At 39.4% G+C, this 12,002-nt stretch overlaps 1 protein-coding gene across 1 annotated transcript; it reads right to left on the minus strand.

Moving 5' to 3' along the window:
- Positions 1 to 747: 747 nt before the first annotated feature.
- erap2 (endoplasmic reticulum aminopeptidase 2) lies at positions 748 to 10,677 on the minus strand. The gene is made up of 21 exons (XM_084945661.1): positions 10,631 to 10,677; positions 9,600 to 9,967; positions 9,317 to 9,503; positions 9,074 to 9,243; positions 8,838 to 8,976; positions 8,613 to 8,747; positions 8,399 to 8,519; positions 8,162 to 8,316; positions 7,942 to 8,055; positions 7,725 to 7,856; positions 7,454 to 7,585; positions 5,165 to 5,233; positions 4,871 to 5,046; positions 4,640 to 4,719; positions 4,350 to 4,533; positions 4,056 to 4,212; positions 3,780 to 3,964; positions 3,464 to 3,625; positions 3,157 to 3,297; positions 2,849 to 2,930; positions 748 to 2,378 (listed from the first exon to the last, which is right to left on the minus strand). The coding sequence occupies exons 2-21, from the start codon at positions 9,767 to 9,769 to the stop codon at positions 2,232 to 2,234; spliced, it is 2,838 nt and encodes a 945-aa protein (XP_084801787.1). The 5' UTR covers positions 9,770 to 9,967; positions 10,631 to 10,677; the 3' UTR covers positions 748 to 2,231.
- Between the last annotated feature and the right edge of the window lie 1,325 nt (positions 10,678 to 12,002).

The raw sequence follows: 12,002 nt of genomic DNA on the forward strand, positions 1-12,002 counted from the left end.
TCTGAAACCGAATATTCCGAGTTGGACAGTTCGGGGTTACTCAACCCTGAGTATCGTTTTTCACTCTGAGTTTTCTAAACCGGCTTCCTGAAATAGGGCCCAGGTTTGTTCCCTCTCCTTTAGGGTTCTTGGTTGCTGTTTTTCAGCTCCCTCCACAGATTTTCCGTAGGACTGAGGTCTAGAGACTGTCTAGGCAACAGCATGATCATAATTTGCTTCTTCTTTAGCCACTCCTTTATGGACTTGGTGGTATGTTTTGTTTTGGTTTTATCATCCCCGACCCATCTTTAGTATTCTGGCTTAGGGAAGGAGGTTTTCATCCAGATTTTACAGTACATGGCGCCGTCCATCAACCCTTCATTGTAGTTAAGTTGTCCTGTATCCTTAGCAGAAATGACCCCAAGTCTTCTCTGGATCATTTAGATGTTCACTGGCAAACTTAAGACAGCCTGTACTGTGCCCTCTTGAGCAGGGAGACCTTGCAGGCACTGCAAGATTTCAGTCCATTACAGTGTAGTGTGTTACAGACAGTGTTCTCTGTGACTGTGGTCCCAACTGCCTTCAGATCATTAACAAGCTCCACGTTTTGGACTATGTGTGTGTTTTTGTTGTTTTAGTATAATAACAACAAATAAAGATTTATGATAGGACAGAACTTAAATAGGAAGTTACGATGATGATTATACTAAACAGTGGCGATGTGGTGGGAATAATAAGCTTATACTTCTTCCTACTCCTTTATTCTCTCCCTTGTTTTTGTCGTCATGCTATTTAAATTGTTTTACTTTCATTTACAGCCTAAACACTAATGATAGGCATTAAGTATTTATACCAAGACCCTAACATAATATAGGCGTACACAGTCTACACTCAAGACATAAAAGATATGTTTCAGTTTATGCAACAAAAACGCAGATACAGGAGGTACAACAAACTCTTTTATTGTCCATGTAGTGAACCGTGTTGGAATCTGGCCATTTGTATAGATGTGGTCAGGGTGAAACTATTACTTACACTGTGGTGGCACTGTTGTGCATTCTTTTTCTCACGTGTGAAAATGTGGGGAAAACAATCTTCATTTAATTGCTTTTTCATGACATGGCTGTAATGTTTTCTTTCCACATGAGGGCGTAATAAAAAATCTTGAAAATTTACAAAGTTTATTTCTTTTTATGTTGTTGATATATATAAAAAATTACAGCTTAAAGCAAACAAGTCATTGCATTTGATTTGAATACTGAGGAGCATAGCTGTGCATTAACTGTTGTGTTTAAGAATTTGATTTTTGTAAGTACTCATTTAACTGTTCGTATTTAACTTCAAACCTGTTTGTTTTGATTCTGATGTTTGTGAATGTGTAACAAGGCTTCTGTTTCATTATATGACTCCTTTAGATAACTGGCTTCTGCTCATTGTTCTTGTTCAGGCCTTAGTAACACATAAAGAATATGGTAAAGCCAGGAACTGTGCAGTGCATTGGGGGTCAGGAAGAACTCCATTCCTTAAAACATAATTAACTACTGTTTGCTTTTAATAAGAGTCCGATCTTAGCTATATTTTTCCAGTTTATTTCTGTATTTACTAAATTTGACAAACTTGTTTAACTCTTTTCCTCTTTTGGTTTACTGTCATGTGACCTATCTTTCTCAAATTCTGCAGACTTGCCCCTTCTGACGCTGACATTGCTTTTTTCGTTGTTTGTTTTTTACCAGCTTCTCAAATTTTACTTGCGTGTGGCTGATGTCAAAGTCTGTTTATGTGAGAACAACTGTAGTGAAAAACTAAAAAAATATATAGTCCCAACTCAATGTGAATTCTGATTATATTTGTGGCTCCCTAATGACTTCATCACTGGTTGCAGTGAGTAGTCAGACTTTTGTCTGTTGTAGCCGTTGCCACCCCTGGCCACCCATGGGCTCCGCCCCTGATGGTGAAGAATCCATTTATGCTATGTTTCTTGCCTCTTTGGAATGAATCTCTTTGTTTCACACACACTAAAAATAACACAAAACTTATTCTTATACAAACCATTACCACTTAGCTGCCAGTAATTTTTAATTCTTGTTTTAATGAACAAATTCCCTGAAATTCACATGTTTTGTATTTACAAGTCTGTCAACCCTTCAGTGATTTCAAGCATATACATTTCTGAATAAAAAACAAATAAAAAAAAACTGTGAGATAGTCCCTCTGTGGTATGTTAAAGCCACCACCTTTGTCCCTGCTGTCTTTCACTGCATCTGCTCATTCAGCCATTTTCTCAGCGTCTCCAGGTTCCTCTGAACCCAGCGGACATTTTTCAGTACATTGTCCAGGGCAATCTGAGTAGCTCTCAGCTGAGAAGCCTGTTCTTTGATGGACTCAAAGAATGACTGCACCTGGGGGCAAAAACACAACTATTTAAGGGAAAACAGACAAAAAGTTCAAAGAAATCTACTTGTTCAGTTATAACTGCAACAAGGCTAGCACATATTAGTTATTTGACCTCTCAGAACAGCAATATACAGTACCGGCGTCTGGGTAGTTGTGACTGGAACTATACTTTCTTTTTAACATTTAACATTTAGCTTCTAACTTTCTTTCTTTCTTTCCTTTGGGCATTGGAGTACAAATTCAAATACAAAAAATAGGATTCTCTATTATAAAATACTGTTTGACATGTTTTAAATGCTTGGCCACAATACTTAGATTTTCTTTAAGTGCTTTGACGTACCACGAGGCATGTTTAGAAATAAATATTAAACATATAATCAACTTTTGAAAAACACTGTGAAGGTGAGCTAAATATTATGTCAGTATATTGCTGAGTATCTAAACTTCTTTGTGGAATATAAACCATGTTATTTACCTCAGTGAGTTCTTCTGGAGAGGAAAACTGACTTGTGGTGCCAATGATGATGTTTCTAATGCAAAATGAGCCCAGCTGGAACCTGCAGACCAGAAAGACAACAGACAAGAAGGTCAAGACAAATATATCTGAATATCCAGACTGTGGTGCTTGTATGATATGGTACTTTTAAACACTACAAAGCAAATCTAAATCACAAGGTCAGTTTGAGGGGGGGAAAAGATTTCACTGAATATGCTATAGTTAAAAATAGCATTAAAAACTGCATTTGTATGGCACGCTTTTAGGACAGTCTCTGTTATACTGACTTCTGAACCAGTGTGTCCCAGTTCTTTTTCACAAAGTCCCATGCAAGGTAATGTCCTTTCGGATTTCTGGCTACCATCAGTATTAGAGTGGACAGATCCTGGGATCGAATCACCTTTCCCTCCAAACCCAGCTCCAGCAGGCTGTAACAAAAACACAAACATGAACACAAAGACTACTGACTAAAATTTTCAGCTTACCATACACTTCAATAAGTAGGCTCAGACTTTGAGGTTACTAATCCATACATGCCTCCATGTTTACCACAAGGTGGCAGCATTTTCCAACAACAGCATGAAGACAACATACCCTTCAAGTTTGCTGGTGTCTTTGCTGCTGGTCAAAGCATACAGGATCGTGTGCTTTTGTGCCTCAGAGAAGGAAATCTTGTATGTGTGTAAGAGCGAGGCCCAGCCATGGTCATCCTGAGCTCCAACTGAATACACAGTCTCTGCCACATCAGTGGGCAGGCTGAAGTAAACACAAACACAGACGTACATATTAGGGATATGGTGACATATCAGATTATATGAGCTCTCTTAGGACAGGAAAGAGCAGTTGTTTATGTGAATCATATATGTGGTTGCTGACTGTGAATGAGTGTTGAAGTGTAGTTTAGATATACTTGAGGGTTCCGTTGGACTGGAGCCAGTCGCTGAAGTGCTGACGTGCCCGCTTCACACAGGGAGGGTCATCCAGGTGACAAGCCAGTGACAGGACCTCAGTCCTAAGACGTCGCTCTGATACAGTGCCGCTGTCACTCCACGTCTGCTGGTTGATGACGGCACGGAAAAATCGCAAGATGTATGCCTGTAGAAACACAGGACAACAGAAACAACAACTCACATTAAACTAATGCCATAATGACATAAAAAAATCAAACTGTGTCCTGCGTTCTTACCCCCAGGTTATGTGTTAAAACTGACTCATCTCTTTTCTCAACCAGATGGTAAAAAGCTTCTAGATATCCCAGTCCTTGGAGGAGAGGCACTGTGTGCGTTTCCAGTAGCAGATAACCAATTAAGTCTAAGGCTTTATTGAGCGGCAGATGACCAGCGCTTTAGAAGAAATAAATATAAAGAGAAGATTATTGTTTTCTATTTTACTTTTAGTAATCAAAGCTGTTTTCTTATACAGAAACCTCTTGCTAGCTCACGTAAACCACAAACAGTTACACACACAAACAGATACTTACGTGACCAACTGAAAGGCGTTGTGTATCAAATGAGTTCTGTCTTTGTAGCTCAGAGCAGTGTGGTTTTCCCTCAGCAGATTAGTCATCACATCCCAGCCACCATCCTCATAATGAACCATGTAATAGCCCGTCATATCGGAGTTTACCTTAACCCAGCTGGCTTCCTCTCCTATATGTATACTATCTGAATAAAACATATACAGTAAAAGATGGAGCAAAGACCAAGATAATGGCAAAGAAAAGTGAAAACTTTTTATTCAGCTTTATTCAATTTTATATTCCCCTCTTACCTGTAGGTGATGTCATCAGGTGTCTGTGGATGGTGCTGGAACTGTCTGTCTTATATGTCAGAGGAATATGCCAAAGGAAACTATACAAAAAATAAATTTATACTCACAAAAGATACAAATCCTTCATCTTAAACAGAAGTCATGGTAGTAATACATAGAGGAGTTACATGTAGAGTAACATAACAATGTGTTAAATAGTAGAAAATTTTAGAAAGGCATGTGCGTATTTACCCCTTCTGCAAAGTGGACCACTGAGGGTCAGAGGGCAGCACTGTCCTCAGGAATCTGTCCTGTCTAAGCAGCAGACGAGCCCCCTTCCTCGTCACAGTTACCAGAGGGATACCTTTCTGCAGAGTCCACGTGTTCATCATGGCTGTTAGGTTCAAATGTTCCCCAGCAAACAGGTACTGTAGGAGACAGTCCACTGAAATTAACATGCAACAACAATCTTATAAACTATGTGACATTTATATGAGGTAAGCAGTGAAGACGACCCAGTGAGTTTATTTTTAAATGTTTGCTCACTGCATTTTTGGAGGCCTGGCTACTGCTGTAACAGTGTTTCCCTGAGATGAAGTCCTCCTCTGAGCAGGTCTGAAAAACAGAATGAAAGTGATGATTTTATGCTGCCTTTTCTTATAAAAGTCACATTAAATTTATGTTATAATCAGTGGTGGGCATTTTAAAGTAACAAACTACTGTAATCACATTACCTTAATCAGCAACACAGTAATGTAATACATTACTGTACTAAATTATGGGCAGAAATCTGTGCCATCAGAAACTGAATTTGAATAAGTTAAATTTGAATTTGAATTGCTCAGATTGTATTAGACTAATTCAAATTCAGTTTTCAAAAGCATTTATTCAAGTTACAATTCAGATTCAATCTGAGCAATTCAAATTCAAATTTAACTTATTCAAATTCAGTTTCTGATGGCACAGATTTCTGCCCATAATACTCATTAGGATAGGGATTTGTCTTGGTGTGTGGGACTGTAGCCTAAGAATTATATTGCTAACCAGTAATTATGTGACAATGCATTTCAGGTCATTTTACAGAGAAACATGAAAGTAATGTAATGTAACGAGCAGCGTAACAAATTACTTTCTTCTGTAAGTAATTAAATAAAGTAACAAAGTAACAAGCAATGTTTATTAAATTACTTTTTTGAGTAACAATCCCAACACGGGTTATAATACACTACAGTCATGGTTCTTATATATATATGGGTTTTGTTGTCTCTGTAGGTGCTCAGTCATCCAACGCTTGATAGTCTTTAAGATGAAGGCAATTAGACTTAATTTTCACAAACAGTTGCCTTTATTTCAACTGCTTAAGACTGTGGGTTTTGTTGTCCCTGATCTTGTTCCAGACTCTGTGTGAGTGTTCATGTTTAGTTAGTTTTCATGTTTCATTAGTTATTAGCCTTCTTGGTTAACAACTTTTTTATTCTGGAAGTTTCACATTTTCTGGATTTACTTCCTATTATTTTTCTGCCATGCCAGACTGTTTTGCCCTATATAGTTGTGTTTAATATCATCACCTGTCAGATTGTTTGTCCTTAATTTTTCTACCTCTTGTTTCTGGTCTTTCTTGAGCTGCTTTTTGATTCCTACCTTGGTTTTTTTTCTAGCCAATTAGACTTTCTGTATCTCAGCTTTTTTTGTTTATTTTTCTTTCCTTGTAAATTTGGGACCTCTCTCTAGCATATCCTGACATGTATTTCATTTAATTTTTGGATGTGATTGTTATAATGGGATTTTAAATTTGCTTGACATTGATAATCCATTACAGTGTACACTGTGATTGCTTTTTTTTTTAAAATCAGTCTCTTGTTATTTTTGCCTGGAAAGGCAATGCATTCTTTTTTTTCAGTCAGTCTGCACTCATTACAGCTTTACCAGGCACAGACAAAACACTGACTGCAGTAAAAACAGATTTAATGTTCACTCTGTTTATTACTTTAGCTACTCTAAGCAACTTTAAAGTCTGAGCTAATCGATTTTTGCACCATGAAATGGAAAACCTTAGCTGTTTGGAACGAAAACAAATAACAACAAATCTATAACACTGCTGTTACCAGAAGTTTAAAATGCTTATTTGTAAAACCTACATTAAAAAAAAACTAACGACTATCATCTGATGGAGTCCCAGCTGTTACAGAAACCATTATAAGGGTAGTGTATTATTATTCAACAAAAATCTGAGACAGAGTCACGTACTCTGGGTCCCAGTATTCCCTCCTCTCCTCTACTTCATCCTGCATCTTCTCAGCGATTATGGTTAAGACTACAAATCTTTTTATACTGAAACCTTTAAGCTTGTCTCTGCAACTAGAAAAAAAAAATCCTTTTATATATTGAAATTCTGGATTCTCATCCCAAAATTTCAAGTCAGTAACCCAAAGTTTAAAGTTATTTTCTCAATTCAATTTGGAGTTACTTTCTTAAAAGCTAGTGTTTGTATGTCAAGTGTTGTGTTAACATAACATAACTGTGGATCTGTCACGATCTGCTCTTTCATGATAACGTCAAGATGACAAACTATCATAAAAAGGTGAGTACTTCAGAAATAAAAGGACAAGCAGAAGCTTTCGATGAATATCTGTTCTATCTACCTGTAATCAAACTCTTATGTCGCCTTTTTAGTTTCATGATCTACTAAAATAGTTTGGACCACATATGGGAAAAAAAAGCCAAATAATGTAAACTATATCTCTGTCAGGCTGCGTGTTACTTTGACCATCTCTCATAATTTACACAAAAGAAAACGGTGCCTTTTGACACAGTTAGTGTAATTTGGGTTCTTACGTTGGCCAGACTGTCCCACAGATCCTGATTGTGTGCATTTTTGTAGCTGTACTTGCGGAGGTATCGCACGATCCCTCTCTGAAACACTTCATCTGTCAGAAAGTGTCGCAGCATGTGCAGGACACAAGCGCCCTGGTAAGAAAGAGAGAAAAGGTCGGGACAAGTCCTGGAGGCTCAAAGGAGTGTTTACATCAAGCAAAAGGAAAAAAAAGGTTTTGAAAAGATTTTCTGTCATAGAAACATTTTGAAACATGCAAAGACAAAGACATACTTTGTCATAAGAGACTGTGTCAAACATCTCTTTGATCTGAGTGGGGTTCTCTGCTGGGCTAGATATTGGCCGAGAGGAGTTCAATGAATCGTGACCCACAGCTGCAAAGCAGGTGTGCAGCAGATATTCCTCCTGCAAGAGTGAGCACACAATATGAATATTAATCTTCTTTCTCAGGTTTAATATTAATCTGTCAATCAATGATTAAAGCACATACCACTTTGAGGTCCGGGTAAGTGGCTTCCACAGAAATGTACTCCATGTATCTGGCAAATCCTTCATTCAGCCAGATATCGTTCCACCACTCCATGGTCACCAGGTTGCCAAACCACTGCCAGCAAGAATTATAATTTTGACTCTTTCTGTAATAAAGTGATTTCCTGACACCATTTAAACCTGCATGTCATTGCTGTATGCATACACTGTCATACTCCCACCTGATGGGCGAGCTCATGGCCAATGACCATTGTAACCCAGAGTTTATCAGAAACAGAGGATGTGAGGGGGTCGTAGAGAAGACTGGTCTCTCTGTAGGTGGTCAGACCCCAGTTTTCCATAGCACCAGACTGGAAGTCTGGAATGGCTATCAGATCTGAATGAAGAGCACATGGATCAGGATACTTATAGTTTATATTTCTGGCTTTTTTCTCAAAGCAAAAAAAAAAAAAAATTACCTTGTTTGGGTAAAGGATAGCGGATGTTGAAAAACTCCTCATAGAAGTCTAGCATTTTAACAGCAACCTCCAGGGCGTAGTGGGTTTGTTGCCACTTCTCTGGGGCTGCATAGATGGAAACCTTCAGTGAAAACACAAGAAACAGGCACTTAGACTGAGAAAGTAAGGAGGAAATGAAAGCATTTCATACGAGACATTATCATGTAGACCACACCTGCACCCCAGAGGATGTTGTTCCAGTGACAGACTTAAAGTCACAAATGACAAACGCCACGAGGTAAGTACTCATCTGTACACTTGGAGCAAACTGGTCCTCAAGCAAGTTGCCGCTGACTTCAACTGTTTTGATCTGAAAACCACAAAAACTCAATTGAAGTGTTTTTGTTTTGTTTTGTTTCATTTGAACATTTGTGACAACTGGCACATATGCAACACTTACTACTGGCATGTTGGACAGAGAAATGTACTCGGGACGTCTCCTAATTCGTACAGAGAAATTGGCTTTGAAGCTTGGCTCATCGAAACAAGGGAATGCCATTCGAGCACTTGTAGGCTCAAAGTGAGTTGAAGCCAAGGTTCTAAGAATAGATATCATCAGATTTTTAGTAAAGACACTTGTAGGTATGTGTAAGATAGCTTACAGTCCATGCTGTGGAATAGTACACCTGGTCTCACCTGGTCTCTCCTGTACTGGTTCTGTAGGTGCTCTTATAGAAGCCATAGAAACCTTCTGCAAGTTCTGCTCCAAACTCGATATACAGGAAATACTTCTGCCCACTGCTGAGCACTCTGGGAGAAAAAATGCCTATCTGCTCATGGGAAGGGTTATGAAGAACTGGGAGGACCTGGAACAGAAGGAGATTGATGGGTCTGATGTAGGCCACAATGACAAATGAGCTGATGTGCATTCACAACTACCTGTTCTGATAGATGAGCGAGGTTCTGGTCTAATATGGTGGCTTTGGAGATCTGAAGACCCTTGCTGTGTAATACGACCCAGTTTGTATTGTTCTGCACATCAATCTGAATCTGCACTGAGCCAGTGAAACTTAGACTTGTGAGGTTGGGGTGCAGGAGGAGGTGATAGTGAAGAGGAATGATGTACCTGAGATAAATTAAGACATTGACAAATATCCATCAGCTTTCTTGTTATTGATTTATTTATTTTAATACAATATTTAAAAGCGAGTGCAGAACTTACTTTGGTAGGCGAAGGCGACTCCAGGGGAAGGACAGGTTATCGATACTCAGAGATGGTTCCCCTGCAGGATGAGCAGGAGGGCTTGAAACCTGTTGCGAACTCTCTGTGGGCTGAGACCCAACCAGAGATGCACTAAAGAGGGACAGCACCAACAGCCTGGCAGAGACCATTGCAGACTAAATGAATTTCTACAACCGATTAGAAAGATGCCAAACTCTGACGTGACAGGCTGACAGATAGTGTTAATATCACTCTATCATATCCTGAACACAGGGAAAAAATAAGAGGGGGCTGATGTCACTGTCAGACGATGATATTGAGGAAGCAAAAGCAAGAACAGCAAGCTCTTGGGACTTCTTTCCTTAAACCTGAAAGACACAAATGAAAGATCATGAACACATGAGTCTCTCTGACGAACCCTTTATTCTTCTTCTTATCTGTAGAGGTCTAAGAAAGTCCTCCTTCCAAATATGGCAAATGGTTTCAAAGGTGCATGCTGTAAAATTTGGACAAACTTTAATTGATGAATTCTGTGGTTTTTACCTATTTCTACTACCAAAAAAAGATTTTTCAACACTGCAGGACTTAAAGTGACTTCACTTGGAACCCCTGGTCTGATGTTAATTTCTCTTCCTCGCACAGCGAAGCAGCAATTAGAGAAAGGGCTTACAGTAATGGTGTTATACTGAACCACGCTGCTGGATGTTAGGCTACAACATGTCTCGTCCTGAAGGAGAATCCAACATGTGACAAAAAAGCCACATGACTTTCCATGTGGACAAAACAAAATAAGGACACAGCTATAACTGTAAGGTGACAACAGCTGCAGGAGCTGCAGTTCAAATCGGGTTACCGAGACATTAGTTGTGCTGTACCATAGTGAAAAGATAAGGCTGCTTGCTGCAACCTCTGAGCTCACCAGAAATGCACCAGACGGTGGAAGAGAGTTTAAATGTTGGAGTGTGCTAAAAAAGCCCCGTCTAAAGTCTGCTTCAGATGTAAAGTTTTAAAGAAATGTCAAAATGCGTTACCTCAGTCATTTTAGCTTCATCATGCTTCCTTTAAGGCCCTGCTGTAACTTTCACTTTCCCTTTTAAGTTTCCACCCACTAGTGATGACACAAAACTCTTTGTGTGCGTGTGTGCATGCATATGTGTGTGTGCGTGCGTATCATATGTGTGTGTGTGTGTGTGTGTGTGTGTGTGCAGGTGTAACGTACAAGAGTTTTGTCTAATGTTCTGGGTTTGGTGATATTATCAGTTTCTCACCTCAGATCTAACAGCTGCGAGCAGGTGTGTCTCTCCAGTTACTGCAGCTACTCTCTGCTGCTGTCCAAAATACTCTGTCCCGTGCTCTGTCCCGTCCTCTGTTTTGTCCTCCGTTTTGTCCTCTGTTTTGTCCTTTCTCTGTAAATGCAGATAGTGCTTTACATATCCAAAGCTCACACAGTCCTCCTGTCTCTTTCTCTCTGTCCCTGTGTCTGTGTGTGCATGTGTTTGGGTTTTGTGCAGGCATTTGGGTGGGGGCAAGGGGGTTCCATTGTTAGTATAAGGTCACAACAATGAGACATGTGAGTCCCCCACAATGCAATGCTCCTGCCAAAGCCAAATGGCATGCCCCCATTTAGCACACACATACACAAGCCACACAAACACATACACTAACGCACAGAACGATCAGTAATCATAAAAGTCACTCTAACTGAAGCTGACATGACTGAGCCATCCAGGGGTCTCTTTTACCTTCCTATCATCTATTTGTGGACAGGTAAGATGTTTAAATATATTTTAAAATATATCTTTTGAATCAATATGAAATAATAATTAGTCTTAAATGATCGCATGAATCATGAATGTCCACAACACTGACTTTAAAGAAGGATTTCTAGAAGTTTGGTTTTAAGAGCTCTCCTCTGTAACTGTTGCAAGTCAATAAAAGTTAGTTAATTATTCACACAGAAAATAGCAGGTAGGAAATATCCTTCATCTCTGGTGGCATACATTAATTTTAGCTCCTGGAGTTACTACATCAAATTCAGAAATACATGTAGTACATATAAACATATCACCACTTTGATTATAAAACATATATGTGTGATAAGAGCTCAGCAACGAGAATAATTCATCACTGCAAAGATTTGCACACATCCCTCGCACACAACTTACCTCTGTTTTTGATTGTTTTTAATTTGATCTTCCGTGCTCCACCTGAATCAGGAGGGGTAGAGGGCGATGTGCTGACTTCACTGGCACCTCCAGTTCACCTGTCAGGGGAGAGGCTTGGTTGGACCCTGCTGGTGTGCATTGTGAATGACTTCAGGAGAGGCCACTTGGAGGTCAGCTGGAGCTCAGCGTCAGAGGGTCACATGCCCACCACGCCATACAGCATCGCTTTAACCAGGAA

This window comes from Perissodus microlepis, chromosome 12, assembly GCF_051167445.1.
Source record: "Perissodus microlepis isolate ML-2025 ecotype Zambia chromosome 12, ASM5116744v1, whole genome shotgun sequence".
Classification (NCBI taxonomy): domain Eukaryota; kingdom Metazoa; phylum Chordata; class Actinopteri; order Cichliformes; family Cichlidae; genus Perissodus; species Perissodus microlepis.